This window comes from Ruditapes philippinarum, unplaced genomic scaffold, assembly GCF_026571515.1.
Source record: "Ruditapes philippinarum isolate M1 unplaced genomic scaffold, ASM2657151v2 ctg1744_1_1_1_1, whole genome shotgun sequence".
Lineage (NCBI taxonomy): Eukaryota > Metazoa > Mollusca > Bivalvia > Venerida > Veneridae > Ruditapes > Ruditapes philippinarum.
Window position 1 is genome coordinate 4,564 of NW_026859489.1, and position 27,429 is coordinate 31,992.

Sequence of the window (27,429 nt, forward strand, 5' to 3'; positions counted from 1 at the left end):
TTTGCTTAAGTCAAAATCAATATTCTGTTCTGTTCTTTAAATGAAACATTGCGTTAAAAAAATGCTTTTTTTTTCTTTTTTCCCATTGTGTATTGAAACGGAATTTAGAATTTCTTCGCCTGAAACTTAGATGAGCAATGCATTACTTATATTATTTATTTAATTATTTAAAGCAGCAGACACCTAGAAGATAACAGAAAAACTACCGTCTAACTTATATTTCAAATTCCTTTCTCAAAAACATAATATAATTGAAAGAATTCGAAATGACACTTTAAAAACGAAATAAAGAAAAAAGTATTGCAGAATCTTAAAGTGTCTGTTTTGTTTTAAAGAAAATCAGATAATGACACATTAATTAATCCTTTAGTATATACTCAATGCTTATTTGTATGATAAATTCTTCTTGTCTGATCAGGATCCATGCTGTTCTACTTGTAATAGGGTTTGTAAGCGAACATCATGGATCCTGATCAGACTGCGCGGATGCGCAGGCTTGTCTGGATCCATGCTGGTCGCAAACCCATTATGTTGGTTTTGTCGTGACACGGCTCAAATGCATTTTGTTTAGATTTTATAATGTCTGTTTTAACAAAACTTTCCTGAAGTGTTTTATACTTGTACAGCAAATGATAGATGTCACACATCTTACAAGAAAAAATCATATAAGTCTAAACAATTTCAAAATGTAAAAGTCTACGACACAAAACTTTAAACCTATTGCTGTGATAATAAAAATTCGTCCAAATATCTCGATATTGTTAATTTAAAAATCACTAAAACTTTACTCTTGCTTTTTTGTGACTAAGCTTCAAACCTTCGAGAAACTAAGTTTGATCAAAACATGCAGTAATCAATCCAATACTACATTTTAAAAGATAATATCGTGTAACTAGGTGTTTTTCTAGTAAAAGCTTATGGTAAATATTTCACTATCAAGGAAATCGAAAGTTTTGGATATGTATGGGAAAGTCAATCAGTTACATCAGAAAAATACTTTATAGCACAATTTGTAAATAGGTTAAAAGATATATACAAACAAGAATGGCATTCATCTGTAACTTCTAATGTAAACTTGTCATTATTATGGTACGTTTCAGGAACATTTTACATAATGTAATTAAGATATATATCACGCCCGTTTAACTCACAACGAGTGAAAAATGTCCATCGGTAAAAATGTTGTGAGAAACTTCCGTTCCTCGTTGTGAGCACCCATCTTTGACGTATGACACGATAAACAAGGTGAGTTTTTCATAATTTTTAAAGATTACAGACATTCATGTAAAAGTATCGAAATGCAGTTAGCTAGCGATGTGTTTTCCGAGTATGCACATGTAAAGATATTGCGTGTTGGTGGACAATTTGATGGAAATACCGTGCGACGCAGTCACTCGGGGTAGCAGGAAAACTGGAGACAACTTCTCTTTGGACCTAATTCAACATTTAAAACGTCGATTCTGGTGACGTTTTGTGCATTCTAACCTTAAACAGATGCCCACAAGTCTTCAGCGTAAATTATTATCTGAAAGTCTTCATAGAAACGAGGATATACCCTTTTTTGCTTTAATCCTCGTTGTGAGCACCATAACCTCGTTGTGAGCGAGACAAGCGCAGTGCGTGTATGGTTTTAATATGTAATTCAGATGGTGAAAATATAATTTTCAATCTACCACAGCAATTAAAACGTTTTTGCACAGCAGCATTTCTTTGCAAGACGTTGTGCATACACCAAAGGAAGGCATATTAGTTTTGAACTGTCCGTCTGTCAGTCCGTCAATTTGTCCGAAAACTAAACATTGGCCATAACTTCCGTATTAGTAAACGAATTTGATTCATATTTGAACACAACATCCCGAAGAACAGGACCTTCCTACGGACCTGTTTTTTTCACCTTGGCCCCTGAATGGCCTTTACCTTGAAGGTCAAATTGTCCAAAAACAATTAAGATTTGGCATATTGTTTAGGCACAAACACATCTTTGGACAAGGCCTTTCAGCTATCCTATATTCTTTTGACCTTGACCCTGAATGACCTTCACCTTGAAGGTCAAATTGTCCAAAACTAAAAAATTGGTCAAAACTTCCTTATTAGCATACGGATTCTACTCATATTTTGAAACAACAAACAGACAAGACCTTCAAACTGATCTGTATTTTTTTACTTTGTACCCTGAATGACCTAGAACATCCAAAACTTTAACATTGGTCATACTTCTTTATAAGTAAGTGGAATTAATTCATATTTGGACACAATGCCCCTTTGGACAAGACCTTCCAACTGACCTATATTTATTTCACCTTGACCTTGAATGACCTTCACATTGAAGATCTTATTGTCCAAAATCAAATAATCTATCTGGTCCATAAATCAAAGGACAAAACGCCACTTCGGGGGCATTGTCAACTTACCGTGATAGTTCTTGTTTTTCATAACTTGGTCAGTCTTCAGCTCAGGATAAACATATGTATGTGTGTATCCCACAGATTGTGAAATTGTTGAAATATTCATAAACTCCCTGTGATGTTCACTCGTGCCACACTAGAGTATACGAAATAAAATAGCTAATTTACCTCCACTGATTAGTTCTTCTGTTAATCTGATGACTTGTGAATATGAAAAATATTATTTTCAAAAAAGAAAAAGAAGAACTATTGCAAAGAAAAACTATTGTACAAAAACGTTTTGATTGCTTTTGGTAGATTGAAAATTGTATTCTTGCCATTTGAATTTCATATTAAAACCAGACAAGGACTGCGCTTGTCTTGCTCACAACGAGGTTATGGTGCTCACAACGAGGATTGAAGCAAAACAGGGTATATCCTCGTTTCTATGAAGACTTTCAGATTATAATTTACGCTGAAGACTTGTGGGCATCTGTTTTAGGTTAGAATGCACAAAACGTCACCAGAATCGACGTTTTCAATGTTAAATTAGGTCCAAAGAGAAGTTGCCTCCAGTTTTCCTGCTACCCCGAGTGACTGCGTCGCACGGTATTTCCATCAAATTGTCAACCAACAGGCAATATCTTTACATGTGCATACTCGGAAAACACATCGCTAGCTAACTGCATTTCGATATTTTTACATAAATGTCTGTAATCTTTAAAAATTATGAAAAACTCACCTTGTTTATCGTGTCACACGTCAAAGATGGGTGCTCACAACGAGGAACGGAAGTTTCTCACAACATTTTAACCGATGGACATTTTTCACTCGTTGTGAGTTAAACGGGCGTGTATATACTCTAATTTTAGAATAAGGTCACATCATCTTGAAATTGAGGTTGGTCGACATAAAAAGATATCGAGGGAAAACAGATTATGCACAAAATGTTCTAAGAATGTAATAGAAGATGAGTTTCATTTTTTACTATGTTGTGATTTTTATTCAGAACTAAGAAATTTATATCTACCCATTAAGTACCTAAATGCACCAATCCGAAACAAATTTAATATATTAATGTCTACAAAAATTGATGATATTATAAAGGGTACAGCAACATTTTTGTATTGCGCTTTTGAAAAAAGGAAGTTTAACAATCAATATGTCCTTGATACACAAAGATAATTAAGAAAATCCCAAATTTTTTTTTATGCTTTACAGTCATTTTCAGTTAAATATATATAGTATATGTTTAAACATTGTGCACATGCTATAAATTTTGTGTTTTTTTGTATATATGTTTTTGCATGGGCTAAATAAAGTATTTGTACCTTTGTACCTTAATCAGTATCTTCTTAAATATGCTGCTTGTTTTTACCAGTCAAATAAGAGATTGTATATTTCTAAGATACTAAACGTTATTTCCTTCTCAACTTTTTATATTTTGGTAAAACTATCCAGGTGCGTGTTAATGGGTGTTTTAATATATAATTTGTCAGAAAACCTTGAAATTTAACATTGCCTTATTCTTAACATTCAGTTCAGGAAGTAAAAAAAACAAGTCAACTCGAAATGTCTTGTTTTTTTAAATATTTCATTCCGCATTACTTCATTTCGACACAGTACAATCTTTGCGAGAGAATTAATGCAACATTTAAACAAGCAAAATGGAAATATCTCCTCTCATTTGCTCACCATGCTAAATACACTATATTAATTAAAGATTCCCTCAAATATACATTCAGACCAAGGTACAACACTATGACACAAATATGAAAATCACAACTCTCTTACAATAATATGATATACAACAATACAGCAATATCTTTTTAAATTTCTTTTAAACAATAGTCTTATTTATGCAAAACAAAAGGAAAAAAACCCACATAATACAAATTTTGGTAACATTTGTAACTGCTCCCGATTTCTTACTGGCAAGGCTTAAATATTACGGGGATACTTAAGCCTCATTGCCATACATAGATCCCTGTCAAATTCGAATTATCAGATTAGTAGATACAAGAATTTCACCACAAGATTTTTGCTAACAAAAGAGCACATGTCAATGTTTGTGGTTAAATACATTGTTATTCAAATTAAAGGCCAGAGTAGGCATCTATCAATTGCCTTTGGCCTTTCCATACCTACCATAAGTATAAGATATATGAAAGGCATGTACCAAGATAGCATCGGAGATACAAGACAAGTAATAAAGTTGGAGAATCGGTAAGTTAGTTTGACGGCATGACTGACGAAAGACGAGGAAGGACAAACAAGCAAAATAATGCTGAATAATTCGGGAAGATTATATAACGTAACTGTCAAAAACGTATCCTTATATCATTGTAACTTTACATAATCATCCAGAATTTTAGCATGTGAAGTGAGCTTCTAGAGAATATAATGAAAATAAATCAATAAATTATAGTTGACTGACAAAATCTACATTACAGTATACAATAAATCTCCATATTGTAGCAAACAATACAAACTTAAGGAAATGTAAAGGCGATAAACTATTAACGGTTTTTGAGTTCAGAATATCTCAGGGTGTCCTGTATGCAGCAATATTTATTGTGCCTTCATCTATTTATCAAATGCATGAATGAGACTAATAAGATGTGCTAATGAACGTTTCTAGAGGTTTGTCTTTCATTTAGGCAGTATATACAGCGCTGTATCGTTATATGAGCCGCGTCAAGACAAAACCAACGTAATGGGTTTGCGACCAGCATGGATCCAGACCAGCCTGCGCATCCGTGCAGTCTGATCAGGATCCATGCTGTTCGCTTACCAACCCTATTACAAGTAGAGAAACGGACAGCGAACAGCATGGATCCTGATCAGACTGCGCGGATGCGCAGGCTGGTCTGGATCCATGCTGGTCGCAAACCCATTATGTTGGTTTTGTCGTGACGCGGCTCAATAATGCCCATTTTAAGCAGATTTTAGGGCTGTTTTTTTTTTATCTTCCCATGCACAAAAGGTAAATGATTTTTTTTTGTCTTAAAAAGACTTACGGAAACGAGTATGTTAAATGTTTTATATATCATAAGTAATTTAATCTCATTTATTTATTTAATTACTATTTGAATGATTAGTTACTGAGAGGCAAGAAATAAATGGCACATACATGTAATGTATCCTTATTCTCTTTTAAATGAATTATAAGTGTAAAACAAGTATGTAACATTCGAACAAAATTACTTTCGTTAATTACTTTACAATCTAGTAGACTCGAACCTCTTTTATATTAGTAAAAAATATTAGATAAATGTAAACAGCATAATTGCAATAAAAATAGAAATACAAATATTTTGTTGTTACGGCAACATGAAACAGACGAAAAACTCAAAAAAATTATACTGAATGGACCAACCTTCAATGATAAAAGCTATGATTTGACAATTCTTCTTTCATGTCTATGGATTGATAAAGCTTTGGTCACAATTGATTTCATTCCTATAAGGCACTTAATGTGGACAGAAACGCACATTTTTGCAATGTTAAAACATATTGGTCAAACTCCAATAATTAAAGTCACAATTATAATGAGTGTTTATAATGTAGATGATCTGGTTTGTTTGAGATATATTACATCAAACCGAGTAATCTGTTCATTAACTGCTTTCAGGCAAACATAAATCATTTAAATTTGTCATAAGATGTAATCATTAATCCTGACGAAGATATCAACCTTGCAGTTAAAAATCTATCTCGAAATATACAGAAAATCAATTTTAATGCAACTTTTAAACAAAACCCTCAAAAAGGTGGATATGAATCTTAATCTCTTTCTTTTAAAGAAAAGTAGTTCCTCTATCTTTTAATCGTCATAGTAGTCGTAGTCAGTTCTGTTCCTACATAAAAATACTGCAAACACGATACCAAGTAACTGAAATATAAAAAAAGAAATACTGTAAACACGATACCTAGTAACTGAAATATTAATACAGAAATACTGTAAACACGATACCAAGTAACTGAAACAGAAATACTGTAAACACGATACCAAGTAACTGAAATATAAATACAGAAATACTGCAAACACGATACCAAGTAACTCAAATATAAATACAGAAATACTGTAAACACGATACCTAGTAACTGAAATATAAATACAGAAATACTGTAAACACGATACCAAGTAACTGAAATATAAAAACAGAAATACTGCAAACACGCTACCAAGTAACTTAAAATATAAATATTGAAATACTGTAAACACGATACCAAGTAACTGAAATATAAATATTGAAATACTGCAAACACGATACCAAGTAACTGAAATATTAATACAGAAATACTGTAAACACGATACCAAGTAACTGAAATATAGATATAGAAATACTGTAAACACGATACCAAGTAACTGAAATATTAATACAGAAATACTGTAAACACGATACCAAGTAACTGAAATATTAATACAGAAATACTGTAAACACGATACCAAGTAACCGAAAAATAAATACAGAAATACCGCAAACACGGTACCAAGTTACTGATATATTAATACAGAAATACTGCAAACACGATACCAAGTAACTGAAATATTAATACAGAAATACTGTAAACATGATACCAAGTAACTGAAATATTGATACAGAAATACTGCAAACATGATACCAAGTAACTGAAACATAAATACAGAAATACTGTAAACATGATACCAAGTAACTGAAATATTAATAGAGAAATACTGTTAACACGATACCAAGTAACTGAAATATTAATACAGAAATACTGTAAACACGATACCAAGTAACTGAAATATTAATACAGAAATACTGTAAACACGATACCAAGTAACTGAAATATTAATACAGAAATACTGTAAACACGATACCAAGTAACTGAAACAGAAATACTGTAAACACGATACCAAGTAACTGAAATATAAATATAGAAATACTGTAAACACGGTACCAAGTAACTGAAATATAAATATAGAAATACTGCAAACACGATACCAAGTAACTGAAGTATAAATATAAAAGTACTGCAAACACGATACCAAGTAACTGAAATATAATTATAGAAATACCGCAAACAAGGTACCAATTAAGTAACTGAAATATAAATATAGAAATACTGCAAACACGATACCAAGTAACTGAAATATAATTATAGAAATACCGCAAACAAGGTACCAAGTAACTGAAATATAAATATAGAAATACTGCAAACATGATACCAAGTAACTGAAATATAATTATAGAAATACCACAAACACGGTACCAAGTAACTGAAATATAAATATAGAAATACTGCAAACACGGAACCAAGTAACTGAAACAGAAATACTGTAAACACGATACCAAATAACTGAAATATAAATACAGAAATACTGCAAACACGGTACGAAGTAACTGAAACAAAAATACTGTAAACACGATACCAAGTAACTGAAATATAAATACAGAAATACTGTAAACACGGTACCAAGTAACTGAAATATAAATACAGAAATACTGTAAACACGGTTCCTAGTAACTGAAATATAAATATAGAAATACTGCAAACACGATACCAAGTAACTTAAAATATAAACATAGAAATACTGTAAACACGATACCAAGTAACCTAAATATCTATACTGAAATACCGCAAATACGATACCAAGTAACTGAAACATAAATACTGTAAACACGGTACCCAGTTACTTAAATATTAATATAGAAATACTGTAAACACGAAACCAAGTAACTGAAATATTAATATAGAAATACCGCAAACACGATACCAAGTAACTGAAATATAAATACAGAAATACTGCAAACACGGTACCAAGTAACTGAAATATAAATATAGAAATACTGTAAACACGGTACCAAGTAACTGAAATATAAATATAGAAATACTGCAAACACGATACCAAGAAACTGAAATATAAATACAGAAATACTGTAAACACGATATCATGTAACTGAAATATTGATACAGAAATACTGTAAACACGGTTCCTAGTAACTGAAATATAAATATAGAAATACTGTAAACAGATACCAAGTAACTGAAATATTAATACAGAAATACTGTAAACACGATACCAAGTAACTGAAATATTGATACAGAAATACTGTAAACACGATACTAAGTAACTTAAATATTAATACAGAAATACTGTAAACACGATACCAAGTAACTGAAATATTAATACAGAAATACTGTAAACACGATACCAAGTAACTGAAATATAAATATAAAAATACTGCAAACATGACACCAAGTAATTATTATAAAAATAATGAAACACTGTGAAGAAGCACTGTAAACATCTTCAAAGGTAAATAAAAGATAAATTGTCCGTGAAATATAAATAAAGATATAAAAAATATAAAAACACTACATTATAATTAAAGTGGTTGTAATAAATAATGCATATAATTCACTTACTAACACAAGTAATTGACGTACTGCAAGCATCAGATCAAGAAACAAAGATTTTGAAATGGCAATATAAGAGGCCATTATTGTGTAAATAATAACATGTAAATGGCAAAGAAAGAACTCAGATGTAAATATGGAGATGCACACCAGCACTAGATATATGAAAATGAAAAGTCAATGAAATACATATAAGGATACAGAATAAACTGACAGAACGATACCAAGACAATATAATAAAAAAAAGTCCAAGTAAAAGTTTATATCCCTAGAGAGTGAATTAACATATAAATTATAAATGCCGGAATTTGATAGTCATTGGAGACATGATCGAATATTGAGAATATGAAGTGTCACAAACACAACAAGGATGCCATGGTGAATTATCTTTAACAGGTAGCGTCCATTGCCACGTGGTTAAGACCATTGGCCCCTGTTCGATATGAACTCGAATCACACATGACTTTGGTTTCTTTCAAGTGAGGAAGCGATCCAACTGGCTTACTGAAAAACGTTGATTTTACTCAGGTGTCCGTTTGAGTCTGAAATAATGCACAGAGGGGCACCTGTCGTCTACCTCCACCAGGGAAGCTGGGACGTCGATTTATGACTTGTGTTGTGTGGGAGTGACATAAAAACCCAGTATTATAAATGTGATTATAATAAAACATTTACCTCTATAACTATAATCCCTGCCGTTATACCAATCAGTATAGCACTATTGTCTTCTATCAAACCTTTTATTATATTGAAACATCCCTGAAAATTCAAATATTTGATAAAACGAATTGAATAAATGAGACTGAGAGCATTCAAGTTTTATCGTACGAGATATCTTTAAGAAAAAAACTCATATCATGAACGATATATTGAGATGCAAATTTTGTAAGCAATGAACTTCTTAGTGATAAGACTTAACCCAAATAAAAAAATAAAATTGTTAGAAACAGGGCATTCTTATTTATCAATGTTTTGAATTAATGATCAGTTCCTAATATTTTGATTACCACTCATTTCGTTGTATTGGAATGGTATTTTATGCTTTCTTGCCAAGATTTGCTCCGCGGAATAGCGTCGTATCAATTCTTTTCTACCACATTACCACTACTGCAAGCCTAAAATATTCTAAATTTTGCCGTTTTTAGGCGTTCTTTAGGAATTCGGTTTTATTTTCTTTAATCTATAAAGTTATAAAAATATATGCCGTTTTATTTTGTAAATGGTAGAATATATTTATATATAAACCGTTGTAAACAAGTTGTCATTCGGGAGTCCTGATTTAGCTGCTGATTGGCATGCCTCTCTGTCTACAGGACCTTTGTTACCATCACTCTTACAACAGCTGTCAGGTACGAACGTAGTCTTGAATAAAACAAATGGAAAGCATTACATAGAAATACAAAAGTAATTATTATTTCTCAAAATAGTGTACATAGATTGAGCAATTTGTATATCATAAAATAGGATGTAATACACAACGTGTGATAGAATTTAAGGATAAAATTCGGTCAGTTTGTTAACACAATTCACACAATGTTTAAAATAGTATAGTAATCATTCAAGCCTATCTTTTAGAGTTCCGTTACAAGTTAAACTCTACACACTACTGGGATCCTACATATTACCGGACAAAATATGATGTTGTTTCGCTGTAATTTTTATTTAAAACAATAAAAAAGAATGGAATTTTACCTGAATAATATTGGGTTCTTAATACAAGTAAGCATTACATTAACAAACATGAAATTAAACATTTGACCGTAGAGATGTGTCTTTAAAGTAGGGCATTATAACAGAGAAAAAATCGTATAGACAGCTCAATTTACCGTACATTGCGTTTCAAAATTTTTTGAAGTCGTGAATTGAAATAATCTTTAAGAAATCAGCAAAGAAACGGCGACTATTGAAAGACAAGGTTAAGATATTGGAAAACACTAGTATGTCTCTAAAACTAGACAGCTACGCTTTTTACGAAGAGGCCAATATCTGGGGTGTAATTGAAATTAACACTATTAACTCAATTAACGTATTGATTCTTCATGAATCTTAAACGTATGAAACGATTTGATGTCCAAATGGAATTCTGTTCTTTGTCATACAACAGTTTTCTTTTGGTCATCATGTAGCATGTTACTAAAGCCATAAAATATATTTGATTTATATTTCATGTAGAGTTTCCTCCCATGGGCGTAACCCGTTTCCTTATATGGCTTTTAATTTGTATTTCTTTGTAAACGACAACAACGAGATACCGTTTGGACTAAATTTAAATTTTTTTAGACTAAATTTAAATTTTTTTAATCATAAAAGCATGTTACGATTGTCTCCTGAAATAACAGTGAGAAGAATTAAAAGTAACACCTATCTAAATAACCCATTAAGGGTCTCCATATTCGGGCCTGCGCAGAACAGATTATTCCCCCGCATGACCAGGTCATGTAATAACTTGTAAACAAAAGGGCATGTTTGTAGATAAATAACTGAATCAAAAATATTTACCTGAGAGTGGTTTTGTTGTTATTTGCTTCGACATAGAAAGTGTGTGTACGATTCAGACTGTATGATTTTTGAATCAAAGCAAAAAATAAAAAACTATTAGGCAGGAATAGCTTTTGTCCGGTAATCTGATTGTCCGGTAATATGTAGGACCCCAGTATAAATAAATGTGCAAAAATGTGCACGTGACGTAACTTACCATGCTATCATCACTTGTGAAGTAAATACTATTCCTATAATTCGTGTAGTTGTCAGCTCCACAACATTCAAACTGCAATATATTTATAATTGTCAGAAAAGTCTGAAAAAGTGTGATCCCTCAGAAGCATTAATCACAACACAATTACATGAAAATTGCAGACTCGGCTTGATTGAGTATTACACAATATCAACATTTTGTTTCCATGCTATAAGTTTATAGGATAGTTCTTATGGTATAAGTATAATTAAAACTATCATATTCATTGGATTGTATTTGTCATGAAAACGTTGGATTATTAAAACATATTATAATTTTATTTAAGAAATAATGCAATAATTAAGAAATATTTTCTTGTTCTTTTTTACAATGTCAAGCTTCAGATATCTTAATCTAAGATATACTTAGATTTTCATGTTACTATACTAGTACTGCGTTTAAACATCATATTTATGACTATGTAGGAAGATAAACAGATATGACTTACTATTCTAGTATTGTTATTTAATATCATATCTATGAATATAAAGGAAGATTCACAGATATGCAATTAAATTTGGTGGACCAGAGGGAGTAGAGTATTGTTGTACTAATCTAACATTTCAAACAGCTGATATTATCACCGACACTATCAATGAATTTAAACCTCCAGCAGACATTATCACTAAAGCTGCAGATAAAACGCTCGCGTTCAACCCAAGAATATTTCTTGCGTCATTGAGAACATCGTAAATATCAGGCCCTGTAAGCTTTTACTTATCTTTCTGAATAACAAGTATTACAAATTGGCATTCCAAAGACTGTATCATTTACATCTAATACCTAAATATAATTTATAATACATCTAGACAAATTAGTGTACAGGTTTACGTGATGCTGTAATATGATAAAATTATACAGGTGGCCAATATCGGATGTTTGTGTATTAACTGCTTGAAAGATTCCAAATACATTAGGTTCTTTTCTACGCAAGAGCTCGAGCAGTTTCTGTTTTATCAAAAACGTGATAACGATTTATCTACATGTACTACAATAATATAACGGAAAATATCTTTTTACATATACATAAATACAATAAAATAAAAAGTTAAATCAAATATAGTGTCCAAAAATTATAGAATAAAACACACCATTAAAAGACCGCTCCAAAATAAAATCGAATGTACATAATTATCTACACATTATTAAAAGCCAAATACTTTAAATGTATTGTTTAAAGAATTTTAGTGTAAGATAATTTGTTTCTTCAAACTAGGTTTAACCAAGTGAAAGGTTAAAATTTTAATACTTGCCTTTGCTTGTACAAAATCAAGGTTGGATTTATTGTTATAATTTTCCACATCTGAGAGAAGTTGCTGGCGGATTTTTGTTTCTATCTGAAAATAAACGTTTACATTTTTATAATTTTTGAATTTATCCTGATAGACTTTATTTAATATGCTGTCTTCAAAATGAATAAGTACTTGTAAATATTAAAAGTTTCATGGTAGTTCTTTGATATATCGGTAATTGAAGGGACTCAAATGAGATCCAAATGCCTAAAAAATTGAATCTTGAATAACTTAAATAAATGACCTGCGACACTTAAAACAGAAAGATATACAAAACTGCTTAAGAAATATTCTGGAGAAGCGGAGTGTGCGAATGATCTGAAGTTAAGAACACAAGTTATTTATTTAGACCTACATCAAATGGAACATTAATCCCAAAAAGTTATTTCAAGTACCGCCATGTAAAAAAAACAAACTCAGTGGAGTCCTTTTGAATAATACAATCTATAATGTATTTACTTTCATTGATTGATTTTGTAGCAAACAGCAACTTATAATAACACAAGCAATCCAATCATAAACGAAGAGCAATACTTCGAACTATGATAAAAGCTAATCATAGAGGATATATAAATTGTCTATGATTTCAAGTGATCTATGCAACTTTATTATCACCAGCGTGAAAAGTGTAAATGGTATAACAGCAGTAAAAATCCCCTTAACAAATGTTTACAACATTTGAAGTGTGTAAAATGGGAGTGCATATTCAAAATAATATCTCTTAAAAGTAAGTGTTTTATATCAACATAAGCTGAAGGTGAAAGTAGAGACAAAGAAATAGTGCTACTGAAACGTTTAAAATCGAAAAGGAAAACAGAGAGCAACTTTTCGCTTTAGATAAAACGCATTTCACTTTTTATTTTTTTCAACACATGTTTATTTTCTTTCCAAGCGCAGATTGCTCGACTAAGAAAGTATTTGAAGATGTTTTTTGCACTATTTACATTTTTACATAACATAACATGCTATACTAGAGAAGACAACTCTACAACTAGTACAAATCTAAGGTAAAACTTTAACACAATCAAACCAGTAAAAATATCATTTTTTGACCATTTTATTGTCACACTAGCTTTGGTTGTGTTGCGTTGCGTTCTTAAAATTTCAGTCAATCACGTTTATAACCTATGATCCCCTCTCAAAAGTCTATTTTATTTAGGTCCGCCTCTCGGTTTTTCATTTAGGGCACTTACGATAATCTTTTACACGTGGACTTAAGCCGCTTTTCATTGAATCGTACGAAAGTGCCACTTTGAAGACTTTTTGGTCAGTCATTATAGATGATTTTATATTTGGATAAAAGAGAGAATGTCTTTGTTTAAATGTTGAGTTCTGCTATATTAGCCGATGTTAGCGGGCAATTTGGTAGCTTTTGCATACCAGTGTCATCAATAAACAGGCTCAATCAAACCAACGTTGCATCATTTTTAATTTTGCAACGTTATTCGAACTTAAAAAGTTCCTGCGCCATAATTCAATGCACATTGTAAATATACTTGATGTTATAATATTCTTAACTACTTATGTATACAGTTTATTACAAATTCTGTCAGCAAATATTGACATTCCACAAAAATGAAACCACGAAATTGTAAAACTAAACCTAATTCAAATACATGGACGAAATTACAATAATTAGATCCTGAACCAACATAATGGGTTTGCGACCAGCATGGATCGAGACCAGCCTGTGCTTCCGCGCAGTCTAATCAGGATCCATGCTGTTCGTTTACCAACCATATTGCAAGTAGAGAAACTAATAGCGACCAGCATGGATCCTGATCAGACTGCGCGGATGCGCAGGCTGGTTGGATCCATGCTGGTCGCAAACCCATTATGTCGGTTTTGTCATGACACGGCTCAATTTTCATTTTACTATAAACACAATGCATGTAAATGAATAGGATTTCTTTTTACATTACGTTTATTTCCAAATATTTACGACAGCGCGTGCCTGTGTGCCAAGAAATAGTACTACTTAATAAATCTTCAGCACAGTTTTTGCAGATCTTAATGAATACCGTATGTTTCTTGTGAAAATGATGCAGTTAGGTCTAGGAAAAATTATACGTTATGTACTTGTTCTAAATAATTGTCGACAATACGGATCCATTTTCTAAGGTTATGTATGAAAATATTATGTTTGTTTTGTTTGTTTGTTTGTTTCATTTACGCCTTTTCCCAACAGTATTTCAGTCATATAGGCGGGTAGTTTCCTAACCATCGTTCCTGGAGAGTTACACCAATACTAGACTACCTTCCTCCGTGCTAAACTACCAAAGCATCTCCCGGGGATCGAACCCACGCCAGAGAGGTAACTGGATTAGAAGTCATCGACTCTAACCCCTCGACCACGGAGGCGGTAAAATAATATGCAATAAATATTATGTAATAAATATGATTATTGAACGAAATTTAAGTCGTCTGAAAATCCATTAGCATTCACTTCAGTTAGCGCCCATAACCGTAATTATTAGACCAGTTGATCGAATGAAGTTTTCATCAATATTTGTTTCGTTTTCAATTATGTTAATTATGCTATGTTTTTGTACGAAACATATTAATCCCTTATTTGCTGAATTTCTTAAATGGACTTCACCAGCTTTGGTTATCAAGATAAAAATGTAGTCATTTAGCCAAAAGTATAATGGAAAAAAATGAACTTTTAATTACTATTCTAATTAAACATGTTTTACAATACAAAACTCGGTATTTACTTTTTCCCAACGAAATATCGAGGTTGTATCGATGCAGTGCAATATTTAATACATTATGCTAAAACATTAAACTTGATATGATTAACTACGTGATTACAGAACAGAAAAGAACAATAGTAATAAATAAATCTTATTTTTTATCGAATCTTTGAAAGATTTCGCTATGCATTTTAACATTGACAAACAACAACAACAAAAAAAAAACACATACAAAAACAACAAACAAACAAACAAAAACAAATAAAATCATTGGAGCAAAATGTTCTTCACGTCAAAGAAAAGGATATTTTTTTCATTTCATTAAATAATTGTATTATTTTATTTAACTAGCAAATTATGTCATGTTTAAACTGAAAGGCAGGCATATTTTAAATAGACGCACTAGAGTGTATGTTAATGATCGATTTAACCATGCTTTTTATTCCATACATGGTATGTGATTAAAACTTATTCTTCAATAAATAAGAAATATTAAAGTGTCATTTCAGAAAATAAAAGGTAAAGCGGCAGGAAACATAAGAAACCTTTTACATCTTTATTCCTCATTTACCCTTAATTAATGGTTCGTTAGCTTTACAAACTGTTTATGAAACGAACATACAATTTGCCCAGAATAGACTGGATAAAATTATATTGATTACCAAACTCATGTTTGTTTCTTTAAATATAGTATGACCTTTATTTAATAACATTAACTGATTAAGAAACTTGATGCAAAAACACCGGTTATCTTCCTTTTAATGTATAGTGCCAAGTTATAGTATTATCCATGCTTGACGGTGACACAATTTTTACCTGTATTTATAACAAACACGTTACTTTCCTGGATCTAACCAGTGCAGGTGACAAATGAGAAACAAGTTACCCAGGATGATTCAAGGTTTAACGGCATAAGACCACCATTAAACTATAACTTTTCAGATTTCAGTACACTTAGAAAGTGACGAATATAATGTTTCTACAGAATTAAATACGCTTAGAAAGTGACGCATGTAATGTTTCTACAGATTCTAGTAGAAATGCCTGTTTCGCATAGGACGTCTTCTTTGTAATTAGAATCCTGCAGGTTGATATTACAAATAATAACATTGTAGGCAATTTAAAATTCATAATTTTCCACTTGTAAAAGAATTACGTAAACAAATTTATTTCCAAGTGAAAGCTCTCATAAACAAAAAAAGTTACGTTCGTAAAACTTCCCGTTTTAATATAGAAAAAGATATTCAAAACTGTAGGTACACTGCGCAAATTACTTTCAAAATATTTTACTTTCAGTATGTAGTTGGCAAACCACGTGACTCGGGGACAAAGTGAACGTCTTTCTTTGATAATCCATGCAGTGTAAAATAATTATTATAAAAACAAAAAATCAATGAATTGACTAAAAGAATATTCCGCCGTGCACACTGTTCCGAAGTTACGCAGGTTCGCCACCCTGAAAATTCTTTAAAACAATTTCAACTTAATGATATGAAAAGGGAAATACAAGTACGACCATATCTGCAGTATTCGATTTATATGTCTGGTATAAATATGATAATAGACAACCACTTTTTCACGTGTGAAGAAGCTACTACTGTTTCATTTAACTTTTATCAATAGGTGCTGTCAATTCTGCCAGATTGTCTGACGTAATTCACGGTAATATCATGTTATTAATACAAACAGTATAAAGGTAAGATTACTGCAATTTATAACGTTTTTGTTATCCAGATATATACACAATTGACCTTTCTGTAGTACTCACTGATACAGAGACGAAACCGTCCGTAAATTCTGCTTCAAACATTTATATCATAACACGCCCAAAGACGTAGTTTGTGCGCATCTTTAAGCGCAACATGATTGTAAATATATAAATGCACAACCTATCACTGTTAGCTAAGCTAAAAAAGCTTAAGTTTATTCAACATCTTCCTATTTACTAAATTGAGAGCAAGTACATTCGACTTGTCCTTTTTTCTAAGCTGGGTACAAGTATGTTCATAAATTATAATCTCAACTGATACAAAAATGTCAACTTAAATTGAAAGATAATGCAGACGATATATATTATTTTACTTACAGAAGATTTTTCTAAGGCTGTATATACCGTTGCAGCAAGTTCTCCACAGAGTAAGACAACCATAAAAATGATGTACTGCAATAAAAAACATACAAGACGTCACGAGACGATTATAATATACCTGATTAATAATACAATAAACAATATAGTTATAGAATATTATATACAAGAAAAAATATCTTTTCATTCCAATATGCTTATAAAAGGAATCAACGGAAATTGTTGCTTAATTAAGCAGAAATAATTTAATTTACCTCACTTCAATTCGGTTTATTGACGTCATATTTAACGTCAAACGATATGTTATTTTTTAAAGACCAATTCATATTTCTGTTTAAATATTCACGCTCTTGACAGCATAATGACATAAATAGAGGATATTGAATGAGTGTTGTTTAATACTAAATTTATTGAACGAGTTGAATAAAGTCATATTATGCGAGCCTATGGCGAGCATAATATTGTTTTATTCAACGAGTTCAATAAATTTAGTATTGAATCTAAAAGAATATAATATTCTATTTATCACATAATATAAAATAAGAACAATAAACTGTAAAAATAAATAATTTTTCAACGACGCGCCTATAGTGTAACGCTAACATTAGCGCGCTTTGACGCTGTGTTTCTATATAGCGCAAATGACGTCACGTCAAAGTGTTATACACTAGTGTAATATCGATTTTATTAAATGGCTTTATTATATACTTATAAATTAAATATTGAGAAATATTGTTGAAATAAAATGCGTATTTTCATTTTCCGTATTTTCACTGTAAAAATTTATTTTTCACTGCAGTGAAACGTATTTTCGTATTTTCACTGGTGTCTTGCCGGACTACTTTCTTTTAAATTCTGCCAGTACACAAAACTTAAGGGAAAGTCTTTCAAATTTAAATGTCAAAAAAGAGAAAAATGTATATAATAAATAGAAAATTCAAGTTTTTTCTATAAATACATGATTTATTTTCATCTTGTGGCATGAAAATTACCATATTTCACTCGTGACTGCCGTCACTCATGAAATATTTATTTTCATACCACTCGATGAAAATAAATCGTGTATTTAAATATCCTCTATTTATTACACTCCTGCGCCGCGGTTTATGTGATAATGTGAACTATGGTTAAATACAATTTCAATTGTCAATATGGTAAACAATATTAAATTAAATGTTGTGATATAGTTGATACAGTATGTAACATAGAAGTGATTTATTTTGTTACTTTACTGGAGATTGTTTCTCAACAACATGTACCATTTGAGATTCATGTGTCGCAACAAAAGTTAGATTAAATAGTTATAAAGTATCTTATGTTTTCGTGTTGAACTTATTACAGATGAGTTAAATGGATAAAGAAGGCTGTACCGAGTGTTTTCGTGTAGTTTCGATGGCAGTGTGTTTTCATGATGGATTACCTTGTAGTTTCTGTGACAACATGTAATTGTGATGAAATGTCGTGTAGTTTATCTGGAAGTGTCTTATTGTGATAATATGTCATGTAGATTCTGTGACAGTGTGTAATTGTGATGATATGTCGTGTCGTTTATTTGGAAGTGTCTTATTGTGATAATATGTCATGTAGATTCTGTGACAGTGTGTAATTGTGATGATATGTCGTGTAGTTTATGTGACAATGTATAATTGTGATGATATGTCGTGTAGTTTCTGTAACAGTGTGTAATTGTGATGATATGTCTTGTAGTTTATGTGACAATGTAAAATTGTGATGATATGTCGTGTAGTTTCTGTGACAGTGTGTAATTGTGATGATATGTCGTGTAGTTTATGTGACAATGTATAATTGTGATGGTATGTCGTGTTGTTTATTTGACAATGCGTTTTTATGATGGTATACCGTGTAGTTTCGGTGACAATATCTTATTGTGATTAAATGTCGTGTAGTTTACGTGGAAGTGCCTTATTGTGGTAAAATGTCATGTAGATTTTGTGACAGTGTGTAATTGTGATTATATGTCGTATAGTTGATGTGACAATGTATCATTGTGTTGGTATGTCGTGTTGTCTATGTGACAATGTGTTATTGTGAAGTCATGTCGTGTTGGTTGTGTGACAATGTGTTATTGTGATGGTATGTCGTGCTGTTTATGTGGCAATGTGTTATTGTGATGGAAAGTCGTGTTGTTTGTGTGGCAATAAGTTCTTGTGATGATATGTCGTGTTGTTTATGTGACAATGTGTTATTGTGATGATATGTTGTGTAGTTTCTGTGCTACAATGCGATTAATACGTAAAGGAAATGCATAGTCGCTTATTTGCTTAGTTCAAAAACTTCACTAGTGTATTATAGTTTTTATGAAATTGTTTTTCTAAACCCCGCGCCGTGGTTTATGTGATAAACACTTTACACTTCATATATACATATTTAAATACATAGACAAACGTAGTATGATGCAGTTGTACTTATGTTGCTTAAAACAAAGTTGTATTTAATACAATTAAAACCTTCAAACACATGTTTTGTTCATTTTATCAACATATAAATGACTTTATTTTAATATGAAAATGTACCAACCACTCCAATCATGATGGCACTTTCCCGGATAGCTCCACAACATCCACAGAATCCAACAAGGAACATAAATGAACCCACACCAATGATAGCATAACCTATAGATAACAGTGTCCCTACATTTACGGTCAGGTGGAATTTTTCCTTGACAGTGTCCATTGCCTTGTCGCTAGCTACAATCCAGATACCCATTCCTAGAAGAAGAATACCTGTTATCTGTAATAAAGGGAAAACAAATATATCACATGTTAACTAAAGATAGAGGGAAAACAAATACGCCACATATAAATAACTAAAGATTAATCGTTAAATAACACATTTAGCAAAAATTATTGTTTGGATTTAAAAAAAGAATACGTCCAAAAGGCATGTATAAAATAAAAATGGTAATGAATTGTTTGAAAGCGTGTGGTGCATGCACAAAGTCATTACTAATCGAAAATAAACTACTAAAAATATAAAAATAACATCATGTTCCGGAACATTTTATTCTGCTTATGTAAAATATTCACATGTGTTAAATAACAGAGACATTTTATGTTAGTACTTTTTCGGGAATCAACCATATAATAATTGAACAAATATATTTTTACGGTTGATAAATCTTATAAAAATATTTCATAAGATATGATGGAATTATACCCTTTAAGTGTCGTGTTTTTTTTATCCCTTATATTTTTATATAGTCTAAGAGTAGGATATAAGGGTATAAGATTTATTGGACTATCTGTACTTTATTCGTTATAAAGATTTTGACAAGTTATATTGCCCTATATAAACGGCTGTTTCTATATATAACCCGAACCACAAGGCGGGAGTTATATTGCCAACAAATTTAACGTTTATTTACGATTATATGAAATGTGAAGAATCTTTAAAAAAATGTAATACATCAAACTTCCGGTTTCAGAGAACAAAGAACTATTTTAGTCGTGTATATAAAACTTTACGATACTGCACGTTTGTAAGGTCGCTTTTCATTGGATAATCTTGACGTTTATATAGTTTTATATACACGGCTGCTGTCGATTAATAAAGAAATCTCTCTTTATTCCACTAAAAATGATGCTCGCTGTATTATAAATTTGTTTTAAATATTTCTGACAGGTTATATGGTCTAGCGGCTGTGGTTATATTTACAAACAGGCGTTTATATAGGGCCATATAACCTGTCAAAAATCTTTATAACTAATAATTTAACCAATACATAGCATTAATATAGCATATAAATTCGACTAACAATACACGAAGACTTCTCGCTTTTTTTTTCACTCATGATCGACAAAATAATACACATTGTTTTGTTTAATACATGTTCTATATACTAAATTTCAATATCACGTTGTTGCTAAGTACAACGATTATTAATAATTAATTATGAAGTATATAAATGTTAATTTGAAATGTTAACCTTGCACGGGGATAGGTAATTATAGTATAAAGCGTAAGTTATTTCTCAGTAAGCCGTAGGATTTATAGTTAATGTATCGTGTAAGTGGTTTATAATGAACATTTATAACAGCTGCTGCCAGACTGCACATCGTAGAGCGCTTGGTTACACAAAATGCGCACCATGAAATAATGAAATTAATATAGGAATTGTTCGTGAACGAATTGATATTGTTATACACGAATAATTATCAAAGATCAATGTTTTCCCATATTTCTTAAGAAAATGATACCTCCTCATCAAACAGAAGTCCTTAGTTAAACGACTTAGTACTAATAAAATACGCAAGTGTGGTGACAGTTGAAAAAGTTCATCAATAAAAGAGAAAATACAATTTTGGTTGAACATATAAAACACAAAAATTAAAGATTTAAATCGCGTTAATACTTAATAAGACATAATAAAACATTCGAAATGTTTTTGCTATCTTAATAATATGTTATTTAAAAAGAAAATCTGCATTTAAATATTTATATAAAAAAGATAAAAAAAATCTTAAACAATTTGATTGTGTGATATGCTGCCTTAAATTTTTATAGGGTGGTTCTTATGAGCACGGAATTACCGTGCATTTTTGTCTACCGCAGATAAGACATTTTCATGACTCATTCATTGCTACGGGAACACAGACATAATTTCATAACCTGCTTTACTATAGAGCAATTCTGTAATAAACATAATGGCATAGTAAAACATTACAGAATTTTAATTGGATGGATCTACTCGTGTGCACGAAGCAATGAAATAAAACAAAGTCAATGAAAATAAGAAACTTGTTTTTGTTGTGTTTTTTTCCCCATTATAGATCAGGCTCCTACTTCTGGTTATTTTTTTAACACTTTTTATAAAACTCAAATATATAATTTTTTAAACTTATAAATCGATACGAATGACTTTAAAATGCGAAATGAATTTGTTATACATGTATCCGTATAATAGCGAAGCACGCCAAAACGCCACATTGTCGTGCGGCGCGTTGTCGCCCTGTCGCTTGCCTTATAGTTGTACAAATAGCCAATCCTTCGATTTGATTCAAGCCACAATGTGACATCGTGACGACAACGCGCCGTTTGGTGTGCATCGTTAGCGATAGGACGACAAGGCGAAAGTCCGACAACGCGTCGTTTGGCGCGTTTCGCAAGCGACAGAACGATAAGACGAAAAGGCGATTACAATATAGGTTGTGGTGTCGCTATTAACAACTAGACGCGCAAAGTGAACATATCAGCCTTATTAACCTCAATATTTTTTTATGGAAATCAATGTCATTTCAAGTGTTCCAAATCAGCCTCTATTGGTAAACCATTTAAAATATAGAAGCGTATGCAAAAATAAATCTTAAATGTATTTGTGATTTAGTTAGGAATATTCAACCATCAGGTACCCGCCCAAGTGTGGCAACTCGGCAGTGTTCTCGGGACAAATATTCCGTTCCGAACTGCAACACATGACAGAAATTATTAGAGTAATACGGACACGAACATATTAGAAATCAAAATACAGAACAACAGTCATAAAAATCTTAATACAAAAGAGGAACTGATTCAGTTAACAACTTAGCTCTAAATCTGGGGAGAAAAGCAAGGATATAAATAAATGTATTGTGAGAGTAAATGTAACGATTGCCTGGAATCTGAAGTACATCCTCGCGCGTCCGCAAATCATATGGTGACATTTACAGTGTTTGGCAAGCTGCCAAATTCTCCCATTATGCTCAATAAATTCAGGAGTTAATTCTGATGAAATCAACTTGCGTTAAATACTAGATAGCAGCATAAAAAGTTACGACACAGCTAGGTGTTTAGGCATAACATTTTACAGATTTTCTTCTTGATATAAATTGATATCTACCAATGCATTACGTAAGCTTCGTTTTTTTTTCTTCTGCATACTTGCATCATTGGGAAACATTTGCACGAAATTCACATGCTAAATGCCACACTGTTTTTGAAACATTTTAAAATTGTCTTTAAAATAATAATGCAAAGTACTGTCTACTGTAGGCTGAAAATCAATTAAGCGGCATTTTTGTAGTATATTTTTGACACAGAACTTTGAATATATTAGTCTTTTTGTGCTGAATACATATATATTTCATATATAATCATGAATTTCTAATCTGAGTATATGTACATTACACATATACGTTTTTCGTGAAGGAAGTTACAGTGCTGATTATTTTAATTTGGTAACGTTTACACTATATTGTAGTAACATTTAAGATATCAGGGTAGCATGTTCTATACAGTGGTAATGTTCAGGTTATCTTTGTTATATGTGTAGAATTAGTATTTGTTGTGTATTTTTTTTTATTGATTATGAGAATTTTCGTATCACATATGTAGATCCATATTCTATGTATATTGTATAATTGTACATCGCTGTATTCATGCAGCAATGTTTTATTTGAAAGATTATGTTTTCATTTGACAAAGTTTTTATTTCCGCATTAACGTCAAGTTCCGTTTAGCGTATAGTTAAACGGATGTTGCGTCATTTGTTATTTTATAAAAGTCATTTTCTGAAGAAGACAAAACATTGGAAGCTTATTTTTATTGAACTGATTATATCATTTAATATTGTGGTAACTTGAACGTGATTGTGTTTAATTTGTACTATATTGTGCAACACTTACTCTATAAATACAATATTACAGTAACGAGTATAGTTTTAGTTTTCTTTCTTGCACGACTAAAACTTTAGAGTTAATATCCAACAAATATTTAATAAAAAATTAATAAATCATGAGATTCAAGTTATTTGACTTTAATTCTTGATTAACAAATTTTACAGAATATTTACCAAGTATGTTCATGACTTATGTTCATCATTAAAAAACCTTTCATGTTTTTCTAAATTCAAATTTAAAAATGTTATGAATAATTAGTTATGAGTAGAGAAATGAAATTCTAGTTACATTATAGTAAACAGATTATCTATCCGAAATGTGGGTCTAAGAAATACACATATACATGTATGTAGGAATAGTTCAGCTTGTAAGTAGTTTTAGACTGGTTGGTTCAGATGATTTATGAATACAGGTTAATACATTCACCAGTCTTTACTCCTAGTATAACGAGTTGGTACATATAACCTCAGGTAAAATGTATCATATAAACTTGAATGTATTGTTGAAGTATAAAGGAGCAGATTAAAGCCTCACAGACGAGATCAACTAATGCTGCAACCTTCCAGATGTGAGAACAAAACTTTAAAAAAAAATCGAAAATTTTTTGAAAGAAATATACAAATATTCATAATGTATATAACGCTTTGCATGTAATACATATAGAAGATATTGAATGAGTGTAAGTTTAATACTGAATATATTGAAGGAGTTGAATAAATTTATATTATGCGAGCCTCTGGCGAGCGTAATATTATTTTATTCAACGAGTTCAATAAATATAATATAAAACACGAATTTAATATTCTATTTATCACATACCAAAACTAAAGACCGCTGGAAGTGAAAAATACCCATTTTTTCATTGACGCGTCTACAGTATAGTATAACGCTTTCATTTAATTAATTAACGCTTCTTAACGCTATGTTGATATAACGAAAATGACGTCACGTCAAAATATATGAACGGCCGTGCAATACCATTTTTTACGGAGTCGTTAAAGCTGCACGGGTATGTAATAAATAGAGGATATTGAATGAGTGTAAGTTCAATACTGAATTTATTGCACGAGTTGAATAATATTATTTTATTCAACGAGTGCAATAAGTTCAGTAATGAACTTACACGAGTTTAATATTCTATTTATCACATACCCAAATTAAAGACTGTTTAAAGTGAAATAATTCATTTTTCATTGACGCACCTATAGTATAACGCTAACATTTAGCGCGTCTTTGCACTATGTTTGTATAACGCTAATGACCTTACGTCAAAATATATGCACGGCCGTGCAATACCTTTTTTACGGAGTCGCAAAGTCGGCATGGGTATGTGATAAAACTGTATATAACCTTTTACATGTTATATATAAAGCTGGGTTGAATATCATTTCTGTAATCCGTTACTAGCGGGTAAATAGCAGTAAATGTAGTTAGGAACTTGACAAGATATTCTGTCACACAGATCCTGTAAATACCATAATGCGATTTTCCAGTTTTACTTGTGGATGAGGACCTCATTTGCCCCTCCATGCATTATCTAAGGTGCGAGCGAGTATTTGAGTAGAACCATCGGTGTCCCGTAAGTTATTTGGATACTTCTTACATAAAAGTTACTTCTTACATAAAAGAATCCGAAGCCCATATGGCGGGATTCGAAACCATACTGGTGAGATGCAAATTATTTGAAGTAAGAAAGTGTCTTTTTGCTCCTTAATTTACATACTTGTTAAATTAACTTTATAGTGCGTTTTAATATGTAACAGAAACATAACATGGTGCTGGCCATGCATTGTTTTGAGGTTCAAGTAGTGTTTTTATTAATATATCGATTGCCTTTAAACTGAATAAAAATATAAAAAATATACCACGAAAGCTGTAGTTTCAATCATTATCATTTCTAAAACTTAACAAAGCACTGTTGAAGTTAATATAACACGATTAGAAAACTTGTCTTTGTAAGAATTCTGACCGTCTTGATTTCATAGTGCTAAGCAGTGCAAATTAAAGAGGACTGAATCCAAATTTTCATTACTTAGTATAAACAACAAGCTTAAGACAAACGAGGTTTAAAGCATTTTTCGGACAATAAAACAGGAAATTTTACGTATTGTTTGGAATATGGCAAACTTAAGCTTAAACTATAAAGTGATGGAAGCATCTAAAACTTGTTCAAGTAAAATGATTATTGTGTATTTTTTATGATAATTAATACATATCTTAAACATACGGAATAAATAAAGTCAACATATTTTCTCTGTTTTTGAAAATTCTATAAAGCGGATATGATTAAATTATTTACTTTTGAAAAAAAAAAAAAAAAAAAAACAAAAAAGAAAAACAAGGAACAAAATTAGGAAATTAAATGGGTGTTTTTAATGAATGTTTTCAAACTTACCAGAAATATCAAATTAAGAATAATCAATATATATCTTGAACAGGAGGCAACCTTTCCTTCCGCCATTTTGAAAATAGTTCCAAATGAATCGTTTGACACAATTTGTTAATTACATATATCCAGTTTTTGACACGGCCCTACTCCTGACTCTTTCAAAAAAAAGAAGAGAACAATTACACTTAGAGCATAGCTATATACATATACACGGCAATAATAAATATATCCTAGAACGAAGAGCTCATATCTACGTCATTTCACGTGAAACATCTGGGAAAATGATGAGACAGATTTTACCCGAAAAAACAAACCCTGAAAAAGAAAACATTCGTGATGTTCCATGAACGTATTCCTTCACTGCTTAAACTATTATGTTTAAAACATTTCTCATACAATTTGCATTTGCATAGGCATCAGATAAAAGCTCTCCCGTCTTAGTTTTTTTGCACGAAATAAAAATGGTAGTTTGAAATGATTTTTTTTATATACTTAATCTTCTTGTGAAAATATGTACTGCACTTATTCCGAAGGCATGTGAACAATAATCCAATGTTAAAGAGTCTCACCTGGCAAATACACCTATGTTTCTATAGAGAACTGGAGTGTATTGTCCAATGCTTTCGAGCAATTATAGAACATACAGATCTAATTATAAATGATTCGGCTTACCTTCTGCTAAATGCATAACAAAAATGATTTGTTTCCGCTTCGTTATAATGTATAAAAATAAACATTATACAGTACGGATGCGATAAAGGTAGCTAGAAATAAATCCCGGAATGTGGTTTTGGAAAACAATATGTAATTATGAATTAGTCGTGGTACTGAGTTAAATGCTATC

The 27,429-nt window shown here is 31.2% G+C and overlaps 1 protein-coding gene across 4 annotated transcripts; it reads right to left on the reverse strand.

The window, feature by feature from the left end:
* Nucleotides 1-4,790: 4,790 nt before the first annotated feature.
* On the reverse strand, nt 4,791-27,366 carry LOC132756687 (CD82 antigen-like). Of its 4 annotated transcripts, none has more exons than XM_060747815.1 (9): nt 27,258-27,366; nt 26,592-26,900; nt 20,121-20,333; nt 17,583-17,657; nt 12,762-12,845; nt 11,470-11,541; nt 10,020-10,136; nt 9,450-9,533; nt 4,791-6,279 (listed from the first exon to the last, which is right to left on the reverse strand). In XM_060747815.1, exons 2-9 carry the CDS (start codon nt 26,655-26,657, stop codon nt 6,211-6,213), a joined length of 780 nt encoding a protein of 259 aa, XP_060603798.1. In that variant the 5' UTR covers nt 26,658-26,900; nt 27,258-27,366; the 3' UTR covers nt 4,791-6,210. The 4 variants fall into 4 exon arrangements, with proteins under 4 accessions (XP_060603798.1, XP_060603797.1, XP_060603799.1 ...); XM_060747814.1 differs by lacking the exon at nt 27,258-27,366 and adding an exon at nt 27,155-27,253; XM_060747816.1 differs by lacking the exon at nt 27,258-27,366 and adding an exon at nt 27,155-27,240 and having other exon boundaries at nt 26,592-26,740.
* Between the last annotated feature and the right edge of the window lie 63 nt (nt 27,367-27,429).